Source organism: Capra hircus, chromosome 8, assembly GCF_001704415.2.
Source record: "Capra hircus breed San Clemente chromosome 8, ASM170441v1, whole genome shotgun sequence".
NCBI lineage: Eukaryota > Metazoa > Chordata > Mammalia > Artiodactyla > Bovidae > Capra > Capra hircus.
The window spans coordinates 75,582,653-75,603,486 of NC_030815.1; the positions used below are offsets into that span (position 1 = coordinate 75,582,653).

General features: G+C 48.6%; 2 protein-coding genes across 6 annotated transcripts in view; one reads left to right on the forward strand and one right to left on the reverse strand.

Annotated features, from left to right (window-relative positions):
- The window catches only part of FAM219A (family with sequence similarity 219 member A), a 60,965-nt gene extending 43,510 nt beyond the window's left edge, over positions 1-17,455 (reverse strand). For all 4 annotated transcript variants that reach the window (XM_018052384.1, XM_018052383.1, XM_018052381.1 and 1 more), the window contains exon 1: positions 17,085-17,455. In XM_018052384.1, the coding sequence (XP_017907873.1) occupies positions 17,085-17,144 (60 nt within the window). In that variant the 5' untranslated portion in view covers positions 17,145-17,455. The remainder of the gene's footprint in view (positions 1-17,084) is intronic.
- DNAI1 (dynein axonemal intermediate chain 1) overlaps positions 17,642-20,834 on the forward strand; it is a 69,282-nt gene continuing 66,089 nt past the window's right edge. For both annotated transcript variants that reach the window (XM_005684075.2, XM_005684074.2), the window contains exon 1: positions 17,642-17,929. In XM_005684075.2, coding sequence (XP_005684132.1) covers positions 17,876-17,929 — 54 coding nt within the window. In that variant the 5' untranslated portion in view covers positions 17,642-17,875. The remainder of the gene's footprint in view (positions 17,930-20,834) is intronic.

Genomic DNA, 20,834 nt, shown 5'->3' on the forward strand with positions numbered 1-20,834 from the left:
CTGCGAGACTCATCAGAAATTCTGTACTTGGTAGATGAGCTGTCACTACAAAGCTAATGTTTTCTGGCTACTGTGTAGCCAGCCTCCACTTCTCAGCTTTCCTGCACTATTGGATGCTCCTTTCTTTGTTTGTTTTTAATTTTTTTTCCGGCTATACCGTGTGGCATGTGGGATCTTAGTTCCCAGACCAGGGATCCAACCCGGGCCCCATGCATTGGAAGTGAAGAGTCTTAACCACTGGACCACCAGGGAAGTCCCTATCAGATGTTCCTTTGCATTGGACAAAATGACTAAGGGACTAGTAGCTGTTAGGCTTGGGTGGTGGAAGTGCAGCAGCACTTCTGTGGGTGGAGCAGGGCCCCGGGTGGGTTCAGTTTGCAGGAAGTGGCCCTCAAGCTCTGTGTGCCCTCCTGGTTAGCTGGCTCGCAGTACCCGTGGCGCTTTCACTGCTTGTGTGGGGAGCATGCACACTTGGAAGTGCGTATCTTTACAGTCTCTCCTCTGTGAAGATGGGCACCGGGGAGTAAAGATCCTGGGCCGTGCAGGAACGCTAAAATCCCAGAAGGTGGGGGCTATGTTCTAGCCCTCAGAGGCTTTTGAACCTGGTTGGAAAGAGAAAGGGGCCTGCCTATCCATCCCCTCCTCCTGTCTCTCCCGGACTCTCTGGGCCCACAGTCCAGCTAAACAGGAAACCAGGCTTGGGTCCCTGCCAGGGCCCAGGCTGGGGCAGGAAGCTCAGGAAACCACTGAGAAAGACCCTCTTTAGCATAAAAGAAGGCTGCTCAGAAATGCTTGGGAAGGTAAAATAAACCCAGCCCCTGCTGATCAGTCTCCCAGAGGAGGAGGGGACTGGAGCTGCTGCTACTCACCAGCACAGTCGAGTGTGGCCCTCACAGGATTCACAGAGGGCACACCTAGGGGCTTCGTGAGGAGAGACAGTGCTCTCTCAGTGAGGACAGACTCCAAGGAAGGGCCCTCCCTCAGAACCCAGGTCCACAATGAAGCGGGCTAGGCACATGTGGTCTAAAGACATCCTGGGGCCATCTTGGGTTGATAAGGAAGGAAATGATGGTATAGGATAAGGGCAGTGGTAGAAAAAGGACCTAAAGAAGAAAGGGCTAGGGAGAGCTGTGATATGTCTGGGGACAAAGGCAGAGAATTGACAGGGGTTCTCTGTTGTTCAAATGTGAAGAAAGCACCTGATGAAATAATGGACTGAGTCACACACAGACAACAGATGTGTGGTGGCCAAGGTGGGGGAAGGTGGGTGAGGGATGGATTGGGAGTTCAGGACTAGCAGATGCAAACTATGACATATAGGATGGATAAACAACAAGGTCCTACTGCACAGCACAGGAAACTACATTCGTTATCCTGTGATAAACCATAATGGAAAGGAATACGAAAAAAAATGTGTGCGTGTGTATATATATATATATGACTGAATCACTGCTGTGCAGCAGACCTTAACACAACATTGTAAATCAACCATATGTGCTTAGCTGCTTATTCGTGTCCGACTCTTTGAGACCCTGTGGACTGTAGCTCTCTGTCCATGGGATTCTCCAAGCAAGAATATTGGAGTGGGTTGCCATGTCCTTCTCCAGGGGAATCTTCCCGACCCAGGGATCAAACTGGGGTCCTCTGCATTGCAGGTGGATTCTTTACCATCTGAGGCACAGGAGAAATCAACTATTCTCGAATTAAAATAAATTTTTTTTAAAAAAAGGAAAGAATGGACTGAGGTGATAGCCATCAATGGCTGCTAAAAACATTAGGTGAGAGGCTAAAGAGGAACCTTTGTGATGGACATATCAGGGTAACTACACCACTAATCAATTCAAACAACACAAAACGTGGGACAGCCATGTGTCCAGTGCCTTCTGATATGATGCAATGGGAAATATGGAGCACCACCTTGGAAGTATCCTTCACAAAAAAGTTGAATTAGAATCTGATCGGACCTTGAGGTTTAGTTACCACTCTGCAGAAATACCGGAGACAGAGGACTACAGATGAAATAATAATTGAAGGTAATCTAGTGGGTGGGTACAGATGAAACAAGACTAGCCCTAGGTTGATAATGATTTAACTCGAGCGGTTCACTTTACCTTTTTCTCCACTTTATGTTTGAAATTTTCCATGACAAAATGATTTAACATTTTTGAGAATGTCTGCAGACTAGAAACTGCCTCCTTCTCCAGCCCACTGACCTGTGAGGAGAGTAGTTGCAACGGGGACTTTTTCAAATGTTTCCTGAACCCTGAGAGTTGGCCTTTGAGAACTGAAATGAAAGCAGGATGTCATCCACCAGTGTCAGTAGTGGGGTTCTCCAGGAAGGCCCCCTCCACCAACAGGACTATGCAACAGCCAGGGCTCGGAAGGCCAGGGGCAGAGCCTCCTCCAGCCTAAGCCCACTCAATAGAACCTGCTCTGGGAACCAATGGGAGCACAGAGCACTTCCATCTCTCAGTTCAGTTCAGTTCAGTCCCTCAGTCGCGTCCGACTCTTTGAGACCCCATGGACTGCAGCACTCCAGGCTTCCCTGTCCATCACCAACTCCCGAAGCTTACTCAAACTTAGGTCCATCGAATCTTCCATCTCTAGCCTGGCCTAATCAGGGCCCTACCAAGGAGGCCAAGGACTCTCCTCATTTGGTGGTAAGAATAATAAACCATCTCCTCACCCTCTCCTATAAAAATTCTCTTGGGAAGCACTGGCAAAAAAATGGAAATCACCAGCCTTTTAATCACCATCAACCTTTAGATCAGAAATGATGCAGTAATTTGCAGTTCATTTTCATATACATGATCTTATGTTTATTTTATAAATAGTTTAAAAGATTAGGAGCTTGGCCAAAGGTCATAACAAAAGGGCTGGAGCTGGAATATGCCCAACCAACTACCTACCAGGGCTGTGCACAGCTCCTGCCCTGAGGCCCATGCCCCTCACTAGCTCTCCCTGATCTCTGTGCACAGCTCCTGTCCTGAGGCCCATGCCCCTCATTGCTGACGGGTTCTTCTTGGTGCCAATGTTTTCTATCTTGAATATCATCCCCCAGCCTGGTCTCCCTCCCTGACTCCATGTAATAATGTTCCCTCCTCTTCCTCAAACTATTTACCAGCCACCACCACTTTCCTACATCGTGATCCCCATTATCCTCTAAGTTTATGACCTCCTCTGAGCCAGGGCTGGAAGCAGCAGACCTGCTGAGATCAGAGAGGACTTTCTGGAAGCTGAAATCCTCAGGGAACCCCTTTGGGATTTGCAGTAGGCCCAGTGCAGGTCCTTCTCACCAGCTGCTGCAATTAACATGTCAACGTGACTGCTGGCTTTCCCACCAGAGGCACACCTGCCCCTGGGCAGAACAGTTTGTAGCATTTGGTTTTTGTGCTAAGGAGAATGTGAACCTCATGCCTGACAGACAAAGAACTGGACAACAAGGTTGACACTCTTCCCTTCCTCTAAGAGCTCATCACCCTCTGATATATACTCCTGATATATACTTTTTCATCTCCAAGAGAATGCATGCAAGTCATCCAATGGTGGAAGACCCAGGTAGGAGTTCTTCATCAGCAGAACTAAGTTTTTTTGCTCACTAAATATTACACATCACAACTCTATTCATAGCTTTTCCAGCCTCACAACAAAGTGGGCAGCACAATCATCAGCTGTGCCACCAGCGGGGAAGTGGGCAGCGCGATCATCAGCTATGCCACCAACAGGGAAGTGGGCAGCGCGATCATCAGCTGTGCCATCAACAGGGGAGTGGCTGGATTGACTCCTCCATGTTTCACTTTTTTTCAAATAAGTGCCCTTTAAATCTTTTTTTTTTTTTTTTTAAGATTTAATTAATTTGTCTTTGGCTGTGCTGGGTCTTTGTTGCTGTGTGGGCATTTTTTCTCTACCCTCCAGTTGCAATGCTCGGGCTTCTCATTGTGGGGGCTTCTCTTGTTGCACAGCATGGGCTCCAGGTGCTCCAGGTTCAGTAGCTATGGCTCACAGGTTCTAGAGCATGCACTCAATAGTTGCGGTACATGGGCTAGTTGCTCCATGGCATGTGAGATCTTCTCGGACAGGGATCTTCCCATGTCTCCTTCACTGGCAGGCAGATTCTTTACCACTGAGTCACCAAGGAAGCCCCTAAATCTTTTTTTTTTTTTAAATTTTAAATCCACTTATTTGGCTGTGGTGGGTCTTAGTCGTGGCATGTGGGCTTCTCTCTAGCTGTGAAGCTGCATGGGCTCAAACGGGCTCAACAGGATGAGCAGCACAGCCCCGTGGCACGTGGGATCTTAAGTTCCTGGACCACGAATCAAACCTGCTCTCCTGTACTGCAAGGCAGTTTCTTAACCACTGGACCACCAGGGAAGGCCTATAAGTCACTCTTTGTCAGAGCACTCAAGCTCCTTCTCATCCTGTGGTCTGAGCTCAAACATCACTTTCTCACGGGAGCCTCTCCTGACACCCCCAATCAAAGGTGGGAAGCTTTATTTTTCTCTCATGCTACCTTGTTCCTATCTGTTCTCTCTGTTGTCATAATTTGTCACTGTAATTTTGTTTGTGCATCTTATCTGTTTGACATCTCTCTTTCCCACTGGATTGCCAGTTCATAAAGGCAAGGCCCATGATTGCTTTATTTACCATATTATTTCTTGGGTCTGGTATAGTGTTTTGAGGTGCTCAAAAGCTATTTTTTGAATCACAAATGAGTGTCCCAATTCATGTATCCCCCTGAATCTCTCATAATTCCCTACATGTTCCATATACTCTGCTAATGAAGTCCCACCTAGTCATCCGCCTCTGGGTCTCTCCTGCTCCCTTCTTTAGAATCACCTCGCAACCTCCCCACTCTTACTCATTTTTAAAGGATGCAGCTATAGTCTTCTATAGTTTTGTTTCATGAGAGCAAGTTTCTTCTTTGCCAAACTGTGAGCTTTGGGAGTAGAAGCTATCCGTCCAGGAGTTAAAAATGGGCGGTGGGGGTGGGGGGTGGGGGGGAGTTGGGTGATGAGACTCACAATGCGTCATAAGTGGACACTGCAAATCAGGATGTTATATGTATCAAGTTACATGGTAGAGGTTAGAAGCTCTGGGGATTGGTTGAGAACTCAGTACAACAGTCAGGGAAGGCTTCCTGGGGAAGAAGAGTTTATATGGATTTCCGAAGCATGGGAAAAAATGGAATAGGCTTAGAAGGAGAGGAGAGAGAATATTTAATAGGAGAGGAGGCCTTAAGATGCCAATAGATGAGAGGAGGTGAAGGGAGGGCCTTGCTGGACCTACTGGGAAGAAAGTTGGCATGAATGGTAGAAAGTATGGCTAGCTGGAAGGAAAAAGAGTATAGATGCCTTAAAAACCAGCAGAGAAATTTAAGTTGATACAGAAGAACTTAAGCTCAGATTGTGAGGGAAATAACATGGGCCTGAGAGTCAGGATGCCTGAATTCTATTCTCAGCCATGCCAAACTCTAGCTGGGCAATGGCCAAGTCTATTTATCTTTGTGGAATTCTGCTGGCATATCTGTAACATAGGCACAAATTATTTTCTCAATCTATTGTACAAGGTGGGGTTCAGGTATTTTGGAAACATCTTTGCATCTACCTTAACAAGGAATCCAAGAAAGGGATAAGACAATTGTACCCATAATCTTCGCACAAAGACAATGGATTAAGGCCACAGGATAGGTAGAATGGAGAATTCGTATCTTATTGAAGGAGAAGAAAGAATACACAGAAAACATGGCATTTTTGATTGACCTTGAAAGATAGGAAAGATTAAAAACACTTAATAACAGACAACTAGGAAAGTGCTGCTCATACTAAGCTCCACAGTGAATTTTGGGGGGCATGTTTATATCACACACAAATAGAGTCATGTTTAGTGCTGGAATGTGGTTCCTAGCTCCTGCTCTACAGAGAGTGTGGCATTTTGCAAAGAGCAATGTGTCTTCTAGGTGCCTGGCTTCTGGCCCCATTTAGGAACTGCTGCCACAGGAAACACGAGGCAATGGAATCCAGAGGCAGAAGCATGTCCACGCTGCCACCCAAAGGCCCTGGTTCCTCCCTGTGAAGCCACAGGTAATATGAAGTCTATCCATCTTTCCTTCCTTAACTCTAGTCCTTTAGGCATTTGAAAACCTTAAAATGCTTTAATGCTTTTTCTGAGACTATTGCTTTTTCTGCTTTGTTTTTACCGGCTGAACAGCCTCAGTTCTTCCAACTATTCCCATAGGACACGGTTTTGACTCCTTTCATTTCCAGTCCTTTCTTCTTTTGAAGGAGAATATCAGCTGCAGATGCAGCATTTGGACGGCCCTGACCAGTGCAGAGTAGGACTCTCGCCTCCCAGGACCTGAACTCCACAATTCTATAAACACAGCCTAATAGCACACTAGCTTGTCTGGTGGCTGTGTCACACAGTGGACTTCCATTAAGCATCTGTCCATATAGCACTAGCTCTCTCTGAAGGTCTACCCTAGTCTACCCACTCACACACCCTCACCTAGGTTCCTATTTAAATTCCACATGTAAATTCCACGGCGCTGAATTCAACCAGCTCCATCTCTAAGCATGAGTCATGTTACACACAGGCAGCATAGTTTCTACTAAGTATGAAACTACTACCTCACTAGCCCCTGTGGACTTTTATCTATGTTAGCAGCAGCCTGGCCTAAGATTTCATTGCAGGTTCTTGCCTTGGTTCTACATTACTAGGCAAAGGGCTACCCTATTTCAGATGTGTCCTAAGCTCAATATAACAATAGGTACAGGGACTTCCCTGGCAGTCCAGTCGTTAAGATACTGCACTTCCACTGCAAGGGGCCCAGGTTTGATCCCTGGTCAGGGAAATAAGATCCCGCATGTCATGTGGTAGGGCCAAAACAAAAAAACATGTACAGCCGTTGAATATGATCATAAAACTTCCACTGACAATAAAGAGAAGTACAGTACCAGTGTTATGAATGGTGGCAGCCCCACAGTTATCTATACTTGGTCAGATCACATGAAGAGGTCTGTGTCTATTGCCAGGAGTGGGAAACTCAAAAGCGCCCACTGGAGCAGCTAGGATGACTAGAGATTTGGAAACCAGAGTCCAGGAAAATGGTAGAAGGAAGAAACAAAGCCTGTTTAGCTTGGGTAACAGAACGCTAAGGCTGTATAGCCCACAGTAGAGCCTCTCCCCTCCCATAACTACTGGCTTAAGGATTTCCTCTTGGAGCCTACTTCTTCTTCTTGCTCCTTTGGCTGTGGGTTTATAGTTTCATCTTTAGTGTGGCCAACCGCTTATGAGATATTTATGAGATCTCTCTCTGAATCTGCCTCTCTTCCCCTCTTCTCTGCTCAGCAGAGTCAAGGTTATTCCATCTTACATGGCCTATTTATTTCCAGAGTATTGTTACCTTTATTATCAAGTCAATACTTCAAAAACCCATGCTGAAGATCAGGGTAGGAAAGATCAGTTTTCTCCATTCATCTCTTAAGGAGCCATATCCTAAGACTCCAGCCCTCAGTGAAACAGATTGCTAAGCCTGCTACCATCTCCAGGAGAATTCCCTTCCTGCATTGCTCGTCTAGGATGGCTATGACGATGCAAGGTTATGGCAAGCAGAACACTAGAACTGGCATCCCCTCACTGAAGACTATGGCAGACATGAGAGCTCAATCAGGTCACTGTTTCTCTTTGAACCAGGACTTAGTCTCAGAATTCACCTTAACACATGCTCCAGGCAGCCAGGACTAATCAGTGGGCACTGGAATAAGGGGTGAACAGAACTGAGGCATGCAGCAGCCACACCACAATTAAAAGTAAAACACTAAATGGGTAAAGTGTACAGTACAGGAATTATATCTCAGTGAAGCTGTCAAAAAAAGAAAAGTTAATGGCGAAAATTTGCTGGTTTCACCAAAGCAGCATTTAGTAGAGCGACTTGAAGGAAAGCAACCCCCCACCCCCTGCCTTAGCATTATCTTGAGAAAAAACTAGGCATTTGATATTTGCTTCCATACCTGACCAAAGTTCACTAAGAACTTCCTACCGATTGCAACCAGTTCCGATCCTCACATAAAGCAGCAACATCCTATTAGAAACTAGCAGGAGGCAGAATGGTATGGCTTATAAAACAAGCTCAGAAGAGCTTGGAAGAATAGAAACCTAGACTTGATCAGAACAGAAACTAATTTTTTTTTTAATTTTGCTTATGTATATATTTTTTGACTATGCACTGATTAATAATCCCATTATATATCTGTGGCATTGTGGTTATTAAATTTAAGCTTCAGTTCTGTTCAGTTCAGTCGCTCAGTCTTGTCCGACTCTTTGCGACCCCATGAATTGCAGCACGCCAGGCCTCCCTGTCCATCACCAACTCCCAGAGTTCACTCAGACTCACGTCCATCAAGTCAGTGATGCCATCCAGCCATCTCATCCTCTGTCGTCCCCTTCTCCTCCTGCCCCCAATCCCTCCCAGCATCAGAGTTTTTTCCAATGAGTCAACTCTTCACATAAGGTGGCCAAAGTATTGGAGTTTCAGCTTTAGCATCAGTCCTTCCAAAGAACACCCAGGACTGATCTCCTTTAGGATGGACTGGTTGGATCTCCTTGCAGTCCAAGGGGCTCTCAAGAGTCTTCGCCAACACCACAGTTCAAAAGCATCAATTCTTCAGCACTCAGCTTTCTTCACAGTCCAACTCTCACATCCATACATGACCACTGGAAAAACCATAGCCTTGACTAGACGGACCTTTGTTGGCAAAGTAATGTCTCTGCTTTTTAATATGCTGTCTAAGTTGGTCATAACTTTCCTTCCAAGGATCAATCAATGAAAGCTTCACTGAACAAAAGTTGATTTTGAAGTTAGGGTATGTTGCTACCGGTTGGATTTGCTCTGTGCCAGGTCTTAGCTGTGGTATGTGGGATCTAGTTCCCTGCAGGGATTGAACCTGGGTCCCCTGCATTGAGAGCACAGAGTCTTAGCCACTGGACTGCCAGGGAAGTCACAAGACTAATTTCTAAGTCAGAGTTTCCCAAAGAGTATTCCACAAAACACAACGGTTCTGTAAGATGTTAATAGATATAACAAGGAAAAAGTTCCATACTTACATAAGCTTGAGAAACACTGGGTTAAACAAAGCTGGAAAAGTTTCTTTATTGCAGGGCTTCTCAGAGTCTTTAAAATGCTAGCAAACATTGTGATAAGATAGAGTATATAGGTTCCCAGAGGAATTTGTCTATAGACTCTTTTATCCCCCCATAAAGTATCTCAAAGGACCAATATTTCTAAGAATGTACTATAGGAAATGCTGATCTGAGCCAGGCTTGCCTGAGAGCTTCATTAATTCCTTTGTAAGGATAAAACTGGAAATTAATATGGGAACTATAAATCATTTATAGTTTACACATAATTTATGTTTAAGTTAACTACATTGTAAAATATATATGGTTCTCACACCACAGTTTGGTGCAATTAATTCAATCAATCTTCGTTAAAGTACCCCTTCAGGTACTGCTCCAAATAGATATAGATGGGGTGGACTCTGGTTATGACAGCCAAGAGTCTGGTGATGAAAACAGGAAAAACCAGGCCAGGAACCACAGTAGCTGGGCTCATTTGCGCCTGGGTGTAGTCTCTTGCCATACTTAATACTTCTTAGGGCTAGAAAGGTCATTCAGAGAACACTCTTTATAGCCACTGTTGTGTGTGTGCTTAGTCGCTCAGTCCTGTCTGACTCTTTGTGACCCCTGGGACTGTAGCCCACCAGACTCCTCTGTCCATGGAATTTTCCAGGCAAGAATGCTGGAGTGGGTTGCCATTTCCTCCTCTAGGGGATCTTCCTGACCCAGGGCTAGAACCCATATCTCCTTCACTGGCAAGAGGATTCTTTAACACTGAACCACCTGGGAAGTCCTGTTTATAGCCATTAGTCCCCTCTTACTTGTATACACACTCACATACATTATTATCATTATAGAAACTTAAAATTCACCCTCAAGAGACACAGCCATCTGATCCTTAATTTGACATCTCTGAATAACAACAACAAACACAAGTATATATTTGCTTGAACTGGTTCCTAAGAATGTAAAGTGTAGAGGGATCTTCTACGGCCCCCACCTACCCATTCCTCAGGCCAGACCTTCTGGGCCTTCTTCCTAGACAACTTCCCCACTCCAGAGTCCCTCCCTAAAAGCAGGAGCTCACTCTGCTGCTCCAGGGTGAGGCCTCTGGGTCATGTGCCAGTTTCTGAACTGCAGAACCAAGCCAGATCCAGAGCTGCTCCCAGCTCTGCCTCCTTCCTTCCTTTCTCCCGCCCAGACAGCCAGATTCCCACCAGAGTCTCCTTAGGAAACAATGACTTGAGAGTCTGCTGAGCCACGCCTCTTGCTTCCTTCAACTAGCACCTCTGGGTATTAGCCCTAAGCCTGATTCTCTGCTTCCTGCCTCCTCTGGGGCTTCCTGCACCAGTTCTTCTGGGTTCTGCTGGAAGACAGGAAGCAGCTAAGCCAAGATGCTGAGTCTCAGGACTTCCCTGGTGGTCCAGTGGCTAAGGCTCTGTGCTCCCAATGCAGGGATTCCGGGTTCTACCCTTGGTCAGGGATCTAGATCCCACATACCACAACTAAGAGTTCACACGCCATAACTAAAGATCCCGTGTGCTGCATCTAAGACCCAGCACAGCCTAAATAAATGCATATTTTTAAAAAGAAGAAGCAGCTGAATCTCCCATGTCCGCTTTCCAGACAAAGGGCTCCATCTGCCCTCTCAAAGAGGGCGGAGGGTCCCTGAAGCTGATCAGGTTCAAGTGAGGCTCTGCTCACTCTGAGCCATAGTCAGTCGAGGGCAGCAGGCAGCTGGGGGTTGGAGATGACTCAGCTTGTCTCCCAGCCACCATGGAGCCAGGTAACCTCCTGGTACCACATGCCCATCTGCAGAGGCTACACTAGGGTGTTTTGAGAAGCCAGCTCACCCTGGAGCGATCTGAACCCAGAAGCCTGCTACCCTGCCTGGAAGACGGCAGCCTGGGTGCTGCTCCTACACCAGGCACAGCTTTCCAGGCTGGTCTCAGAGAAGAAAGGTTATGACAGCCAAGGAACATCTGTATATATGTTCCTTTCCATTTTGACTCTTGCAAGTGAAGCAATAACTCATACAACTATTCTAGAAGAAATCAGTGAACCAATCAGTAAGAAAACCAGAGGTTTGACCAGAATGATGGTAGAAGGCAAGGCCAGGCCAGAAACTGCAACATCAAACACTCTCACAACCAACAGAGAATTTTATTTTTCCTATATCAAAGTGCTGCTGGGAAGAAAAAAATCGACCATGGCTCCTCACTGCCACCAATTCACTTGCATCCATCAAAGCAGGTTACAGAGGAAAAGCGTTCACTTGCAGGTGAGTGCATTTCTCCATATCGTTTTGAGGCTGTGGGGCCAGTGTCACTCTGCTCTTCAGGTTTTTGGGACTCCTGGGTCCCCCATCACCCCAAGATTGCAGCTTCAGCAGCAAAGCAGAGGAAAAAACAAAGCAGTCTTCCCCCATACAAGTGTTCCTGATGCCAAGAGGTACACAGACCCTTCAAATTTCCCTGGGCAGTGATGGCACCTCTTTGCCATCCAGATATCCATGCCAGAAACTTGGGAGTCATCCTTGACTCCCCACCTCTCCACTCTACTGTATCTGTATATATGTTCCTTCCTCTCCTGCTTTAGTGAAGGCATTCATCATTTCTTGCCTAGATTATTATTGTGTGTGTTAGTCACTCAGTTGTATCTGACTCTTTGCAACCCCATGGACTGCAGCCCACCAGGCTCCTCTGTCCATGGACTTATCCAGGTAAGAATACGGGAGTGGGTAGCCATTCCCTTCTCTAGGGGATCTTCCCAATCCAGGGATTGAACCTTGATCTCCTGCATTGCAGGTAGATTTTTTACTGTCTGAGCCACCAGGGAAGCCCAGATTATTACTGTACCCACCTTCATATTAGTTTCCCAACCTCCAATCTCACCTTTTCCAGTCTCTCAACCACTGCTGGAGTGACAGTCCTAAATTCAAATTTGGTCACGTTATTTCCTTAACTGTAAGCCTTCAATTATTCTAATGCATCCTTTTGATCCTTCCTTTATGCTCTTTACCTGGAACTCTTGTCCTCACCTCCTCATATTGACAAATATGCCAATATTGACAATATTGCCAAGTTTCTGGTCCTCTTCTAAGAGCCCATTCGGCAATGTCTCCTCTGTGAAGCCTTCTTTGACCACTAGATGAGAGGCCTTGGTGGACCTGGTTCTTACTTCTTACAGGGCTCATTACCCCGAGTGCCTCGATCTGTCTTGACTGTGTATACCCATCTCTGGAGTAAGAGGGTGTGCTACTGAGCCCAGCACAACATTTAGCAGAAAGCAGGTTGTTAGTGTTTGTTGCGGAGAAGTCAATGGCAACCCACTCCAGTACTCTTGCCTGGAGAATCCCAGGGACGGAGGAGCCTGGTAGGCTTCCGTCTATGGGGTCACACAGAGTGGGACACGACTGAAGCGACTTAGCAGCAGCAGCACCAGCAGCAGCAGCAGTGTTTGTTGACTGAGGAGATGAGCAATAAGGGAGGAGCTGGAGGTCTGAGCAAACCTGATCCTCACTTTGCAATATAGGAAGAGAGAGAAGGGTGTGCCTCTTTCAGAGCCTGAGAAATGCTGCTGGGTCGTGAACTACGTGGACCACTAGGAGAATCCACTCTTAAACTGAAGAGTCATCTTCCTATGGATATAAGGAGGTGACCTAAGGTGCCCCAACCACAGAATATATGTAGGTCGATTTCCATAGCGGCTTCTTGCTAGCTTTACAATGTTCCCTCTGCCACTTTCAGGAGCTGCTGTGGCCCACCCATTAAATTAATGTCCTGACCATCCCCACCCCAGAGTGCCAGGAGTCAGGAGGAGTCTGAAACTCTTTTCCAATCTCACGTGGTCAAAGGGTCAGAACCTTAGCATTCCCCCTGGGAGGTATCCCTCTTTTCCAGGAATGCCCTCCATTGATCTCCACCCTTTCCTAACAAGTATCTAAAACCTTCCTGTAGCCATATGAGCCCAGCCTTCTCCTGGCCACCCCCTAGAGAGATCTCACTTGTCTTTATCTGTAAAGTACCTGGAACTGAGCACATGCTCATGAACTAAACAAATGTGTTCATGGATAACCTGGGTTTCAGTGAGACTAGGCTAGTATTTCTCTCAAGTGCACAGAGACCCCATCTGGTGCCATATGTCACCCCCACCCCACTTTTTTTGCACCAAATCTCTTCCTCTCCAATTACAGTCAAAGAGAAGACATAAACTGTGAGGCTGTACCAACCAGCCCAGCAGACAGACAATAGGGCCAGAGAGCCTATCCCTGCTGCTAATACAAACAATAGCCAAAATTCAACCCACCTGCTCAACAGTGAACTGTGGACAGCTGGGAGCCTCTCTAGATCACTGCAGTGTGTGGCTTGGCCACAGAACTGACATACAACATGTGCCTGTCCCTGGCAGTTTCTCGGGGAAAATCTGTGCTCAGAAACACTCAGGAGTGTCTAGGAGATAGACATAGCAGGAGAGGAACCCAGGGACTAGGTCTCCAAGAGGAGCTCTCATTCCTTTCATAAAGAGACAGAGCTTGCGGAGCTCTCAGGGCTGGGCCCAGGCCTGGTTCAGCTGCAGAGACGCAGCCATACCAGTTTGGTGTGATGAGGAAAGGAGGGAGGGGACTCCCTTCAGGCAAATTCCCACCCGGGACAGGAGGCTCCTGCAGCTGTGGCAACAGCAGCACCAACAACAGAACAGGGACCTCTTCCTCTTCCTTCCACAGGGAACTAATGCTTAAATTAGCACCTTGGAAACACCCAGATCTGCGGGCTGCGCTTTTTCTCCCAGCTCCTGCCACTCCCCTAGGCCTCCTATTCAAGTGAAATTTTCTCTTTCAAGTAAAATAAAAAAGATGTTTTCCATCTAGAGTTCATCTTTCCAAGTAAGGAATAGCCCCTGGATTCTTCCAGCCACTCCAGGGTGGGATAGGGTTATTTGCTGATCAACCCTATGTGACAGGCTACTGTCAGTAAGTACAGTTTGGTCCTGAAGGGGCAATGATACTGACACCAGTATTGCCCTGTTTCCCTCAGGATTTAAGGAAACAGCCCCCACTCTGCCTTCAGAGGGCCTCATCCTGAGGGGGGTGAGCATGAACAGTAACTTCTGTGGAAATGTGAACTCCAGAAGTCAGGGCTATATCTGTATTGCTAACCACTGTGTCCCTAGTACCTAGCGCAGTACCTGGAATAGAGCTGGTGCTCACCAAGTATTTGGTGAATGAATTTGCTGGAACAATGACATCAGGATGCTATGATATTCTTTGGAAGAGCAAGGAAGTATTATTCAAAGAAACAGTTTGTCTTCACTTCATAAATAGGAAAACTGAGTCCAGAGAAGAGAGATTTCCTAGAGGTCTCAATAAATAATGGCAAAATATGAACTAGGTCACAGCTGAGTCTTAGACCCTGGTTTTCACGGTCTACCCAAACACCCCTAAAGAGCTACTCTGCTCTTCTCTTCTGCAGTATGCCACCTTGATTCCTTATGCCCCAGAATGAAGACTCTTGGGGAAACTCCACACAAGATTTTATTGGTCTCAATAGCACAAAGAGCATGTAAGGAGTTCTGTGAGTGTGTGCACGCGTGCTAAGTTGCTTCAGTTGTGTCCGACTCTTTGCAACCCCATGGACTGTAGCCCATCAGGTTCCTCTGTTCATGGGGGTTCTCCAGGCAAGAACACTGAAGTAGGTTGCCATGCCCTTCTCCAGGGATCAAACCCACGTCTCATGTCTTCTGGATTAGCAGGCAGGTTCTATACCCCTAGCGCCACCTGGGAAGCTCAAGGAGTTCTAGGAATCCTCAACTTTGACGTTGGAACAGAGATGGGGAGGTAGAGGCATGCAGGGCAATGGCTATGACCCCTGAATGGGGGATGACTGTATTGCTGTTTCCGTAAGATTCAGCCTCAACAAAGTATCCTCTTGCGGAGAAGTGCTCCTTTAGCCTTAAAGAAAAGAGTCTAAAGTCAGTCAGAGCTTTTCTGATAACTGCCTCCTTGCCAGAAGCACTTCTACTCTGGAGCCACACAGACCAGAAATAGTTCAGAAGTCTTTTGAGGACACTACTCACTCAAACAAACCATTGTTGATAACTTCATTCAATAACAGAGGCATCAGGGATGACTGGGAAGCCTGGTGACCCTCTCCTTCTCCCCGCTCCCTGGAAAACAGCTATTGCCTCCCATCTTAGTAACCCCAGATAGGAGGCAAGAACCAACTCGTGCTCTCTTCTGATGCCTTGGATCTCTTCCTCTGCTCCTTCATCTGCCCTCCTTTTGATTCTTGCTTAGATAAGAACTGGAAGGGCAGTCTAGCTTGATAAGCCAGGTTGGCTGGAAGGGTAATCCAGAAAGGAACATTCTCTTAGCCCAGCCTGAAGTTCTTCAGGTTCATGGGGCAGACTTCTTACCAGGATTTTCTGGCCCTCAAACAATCCAATAATGGCATCAGGCTAGGAAAAAAGTCCATCAGCATCTCTTTCCCCCGTTTAATACTGTACACTTCTGTAGAACTTCTCTGGGCTCCTAGAACTAAGTCATCAGGAAAGGAGGAAAAAAGGACGCGTCTCCTGCCAGGTGGCCTCTAATGATTCCCTCTACCATCTCCAAAAGGTGTGGCTTAGAGTAGGTCATGGGTCCCTGTCAAGGTCTGTCTTGGCTGCTGTAATGGACACATTACTTGCTCAGAATGCCACAAAGCACATCTGTCAGCCAGGGCCGGGGTGGGGGTGGGGGCAAAGGTAGAATCTGTTCCTCACGTTCACTTAACACAGAGGGGAGAAGGTTAGGAACCCCAGAGCTTCAAGACTTGGAGAGCTCTGTTCAGCTCCAGCTGAGCTCAGAGAATACCGCACCCACACCTTCCGATTCTCGGCCTGCCTTGCCTCCTTCCAGCTCCCACCCGGACTCCAAGTGGGAAAGAAGGAAAAGCAAAGCGAACAGAGCCTAGGCACTCCCCTCCTTCTCCCTCTCCCTATATCAGTGGAAGAGACGCCGCCGCTAGGCCTCAGCGTGTCTCCCTGGGCAAATGTACAAGCCAGTCAGGTATACACGGGGAGCCGACCCCAGTGGGAATGGTCTCTCCCAGGCCAGCCTCCGTGCACGGCCCTCCCCCTTCCATCCCCTCCGCGCCGGCAGCGATGACATCATTCTTCCCTGACTCCCGGACCGCGGGCCGGATCGGAGCCCAGCAAGGACTCCCAGCACGCAGGCCTAGGACGCTCGGGGCTCTTCCGAACCGGTGGGCACAGGCGGCTCCTGTGCGGCCCCGCCCCCTCTCCAGCCGGTTCCGAGCTCTCTCATCTGAGCCCTGGATTCTCCATCTCGCCGCCGTGCTCTCCTCTTCCCGGCTCCTGCATCCCCAGCCTAGATTGCGTGCACTCTCCTCCGGAGAAGAACCGAATCCCCGGGTCCTGCATGGACACCGTCCCCCTACCGGTCCTCGGCCTGGGCCCCGCGTTCCCACCCATTGCCAGTGAACTGTCGGGCAGGCTCCTCCTCCTCTACAAACCTATTCGCGACCGTCAGACTGACTGCTCCTGGCCCCCTCCCCCGCTCTGAGCATCATAGGCCTCTAGGTCTAAACGCCTCCCTACCTCCCATCCTCGCCCCCTGGGCCTGCCTCCGGTGGTGCCCCATGACAGTTCCCTTCCTTTCCCCGCTATGGGCCTCCACTAACGTTGTGCACCACTGTGCCCCCGCTCGGTTCCATCCGACGGCGCTCCCGGTAGCTCCCTCGGCCTGCCTCCGCTGACAGTGCTCTCCGCCCTTACAGGCCTCTTTGCTGTCATCCCACATATTCTCCCACGGTTTTCTCGTCCTACAAGTACCCCTCCCCCGGCGATGCGTTTTCTTGGCTCTCTACCCCATCCGAGGCGTCCGCACAGTCCCCAAGGCTTGACTCCCTCCCTCCCCCTCCGTCAGCGCCCCCTCCCGGCCCTGGCCTGCCCGCCGCCCGCCCCCTCACCAGCGGCTGCATCTCCGAGTGCGCGGTGGGCACCTGGAACCGGTCGATCTCCTCCATCATGGTGCCGGCGGGCGAGCGGGCCGGGGGCCGGGCGCGGCCGGGGACGCCGACGGGGACCGCGCCGGGCGGCGGCCCCAGGTGCCGGGTGGGTGGTGCAGACTAGGCCGCCCCGGACCAGTCGGGCAGATGGAGGGTTCGGCGCGGGGCAGGAGATCTGCAGGCGGGCTGAGGCCGGCGTGGCTCCGTCGGCTTGCCTAGCGCTACAGCGTCAGTGGCCGGGCAAAGCCGCAGGTCTTGCCTCGCCTCCTCCTCCGCCGCCGCCTCCTGTCAGCAGCTCAGCCACTGCGGTGACTCGGCAACTCCACTTCCGGGTCCGGGACACCGCCTGAATCCTGCATTATTCATGAGGAGGCGGTGTCTGGAGACCGAGTCCCTCCCGCATGCAGGAGTTCTAGTGGCGCGGCCGCCGGTCGTCTTGCCTGAGGGGGCGGGGCCTAGTGGAGCCGGTGGTTCCCCGCGCGCCTAGCCCCGCCTTCCCCTCGAGCCGGGAGGGGCATCAGAGGCGCCTGCGCCTTGGCTGCTGGTTAGTTGCTGGGTAACCGCGTCGAGGGAGGAGACGATTCCCTTCTGCAAGGGCGCGGAGGACCCACAACGTCGGCTGTCCCCAAAGAACCTCTGAGACTGGGAATTGAAGTGGAAGAGAATCTGGATTTTCTGTGCGTTATTGAGGGGATGGACAAACTTCTTGTCCTCAGGCAGAGGAGCGTTTTGTAGGTGCTCCAAGTGTTGAGATGCTTCCTGCCTCTTCAAAGATGCCCCACAAACAACCGCCTCCTCGTAAGCAGGTAACACACCTCGACCTGCTCTGTCTTGATGACCTCTGACCTTCGCTGCCAGTGACCACCGATCATACCTCTGCTACTGACGCTTCATCTTCCTTTCCCTGTTGACTTTCTGCCTGTTACTCCTGGCCTGTGTTCCCAGTGACCTCTGACCGGGTCCTTCTCTCTCCCACTAATCCTAGCCTCCTGTCCCACACTGCCCCAAACTGCTGTTTCCTACCACTCTTTCACTTGTCCTCCTCTCACCATTCCATTCCCTCACTCCATGACCCACCCTGACCAGCCCATCCTCCTTAAGCCCCCACCCCTTCTCTTACCAATATGTTCCTCATTGCCATCACAGTCTTGTCCCAAAGAATTTATTTTTCCCGTCTTTTTCTGAGTGCCCAGTGCTGGGCTAGGTGGAGACACAGGCCTTTGGGAGCTCACAGAAGAAGTGCAGGAGAACTGTACAGAGACACAGATTATATGGGGTTGTATGCTTCAGGTCTTCTGTTTTGGGAGACTTGGGAGGAGAGAGCACTCAGACAAAGAGGAAAGAAGCTCTTTTCCCATCTCCTTTCACACACTGCACACTCCAAACTGGCCCATCCAGACTGCCCTTGTTGCCACCTGGACAGATGTCATCTCTTCTCACAGGAAACCTAAGAGTCACCCTTCTTAACCCACCCAGCTCACCCTGGGAGGAGAAGCAAGGCCCAGCTTCTTGAGGAGCTCTCTGTGACAAAGCCACTCAGTTCTTCAAGGATCACTTTTTCCAAACTCTTTACGAATTATCGGGCTTCCCTGATAGCTCAGTCAGTAAAGAATCCACCTACAATGCGGGAGACCTGGGTTCGATCCCTAGGTTGGGAAGATCCCCTGGAGAAGGGCAAGGCTACCCACTCCAGTATTCTGGCCTGGAGAATTTTATGGACTCTATATATAGTCCATGGAGTTGCAAAGAGTCAGACAGGACTGAGTGACTTTCACTTCACTTTCACTTTATGAATTATCATCTTACAATTAATATGCAGTTTCTTGCTTTGTGAAGCAGGGCTCCTATTTATTTATTCTTAAGTAATATCTCAGGCCTAGGTATTTTGAGATTTGGAGACCGTATCTGTGTGCCTGCTGTTTATGACTTTACATACTTGGGTCTGGCTTCCTCTATATTGGGTTTCCCAGGTGGCACAGTGGTAAAGAATCTGCCTGCAAATTCAGGAGATGCAGGAAACTCAGGTTTGATTGCTGGGTCGGGAATATCCCCTGGAGTAGGAAGTGGCAACCTGTTCCATTATTCTTGCCCAGATAATTCCATGGATGGAGGAACCTGGCAGGCTACAGTCCAATATGGAGTGGCGTCTAAGCGGCTAAGCACGCACCCCTCCATATTGCTTGCCCGGTCTCCTTTGCTTCTTTCACCTGGCCTTCCATAGCAGGTGCGCCCACCATTCTTAGATCTCTGCAACCATGGAAAGGCTGCTTTTCCCGTATGGCCTTGCCCTAGTTTTATGTCAGGGTTGAACTGTGTTTTGAAACTCGTACTGTCCTTGGGGCTGCTGACTCATAATATACATGCAGTTTGTTTTAAATTTGGCACTGCTGAGGACTGGTTCACATACAACAAAATGGACCATTTTAGTTGTATATGTTGACAGGTTTTACAAAGTTATACAGTTGTGAACCACTACCACAATAAAGATATAACACACTTCCTCTACTCCCCAGTTTCCTTGTACCTCATCCCAGTCCATTCTCCCCAACTTCCTAGCCCCAAGTAATTACTAGTCTGCTTCTGTCAACTACAGATTGGAGTTTTCTAGGGGTTTGAACAAGCTTGGGAATCAGTTTCTCCAGTCCATTAGGGGAGACATTAGCGGTTTTAGGTAAACTGAGAGTGGAGAGAGGTGACAGCAAACAGAAGATAGAAACGTGGGTCAACTGGCCTTGCATACACCAATGCTGCTGCTTTGGAAGGAAGGGTTGTTTTAGAACAGGGTAAATATACTTGTGTGGGATGTGAGCAGAAGCTGGGTTGTGCTAGGTTATATTCATTACTCTTTTGTCTCCATGAGGCCTATAACCTGGGTCAGTTATGAACTGGGTGTGGGACAACCTAGAGAACCTTGAGAAGTCCCTGTCCTCTGGAAACTCAGGCCTGTGGGGGAGACAGAACAGGGGCATATAAAGATAAGGGAGGATGCAATCCCTGGGGTTAAAAGGGAGAGAGGTATGTAGGTTGGAGCAGCAGAGAAGCTTCAGAAGGAGGCAGCTATGACTTGGAGGCCTGCAGTGGAGAGGGAATGTCAGGATTGGATTTGTCAGGGGACGGAAAAGAATTTAAACTCCATTGTTTGTATCAATGATCAAGTCTTCTATTGGCTCCCTCTTGCTCTCAGAATAAAGTCCCAAAAGTCCAATCAATGTCTTTGTATGGCCTAGAAGGCCTTGGCAGGTCTAACCTTTGCTACCCACCTGATTTCAGATCTCATCGTTGTTCTGTGAAGATTCCTCAGTTCCACCACACCGGAACTGCCCTCACTTCCTGGAAAATGACATCCATGCTGTTGTTCTCCTCTAAGCCTTTGACACTGCTATTTCCTCTGACTTCTTGGTATAGTCTTTTTGTCTGCTGCCACCTGCCCCATCCCAACCTGCCCCAAATCTCTCCTTAATCTCCTGTTCATACATCACATCTCAGTTTGCCCAGCATATTCTCCTATCAAGGGTTAAGGTCCCTTTCTGGAGGCAGGATGTAGTGATATCCCCACTAGACTGTAAATGTCAAGACTCTGATGTCAAGGATCATGTCTGTCTCATTCGTTGTTGATTCCCCTGAACCTAGCACAATGCTTGGAATATATTAAATCCTGAAAATGGGTGGAATATGAATTCTGAATGCTTCCAATTGTTGTTTGGAAACTTT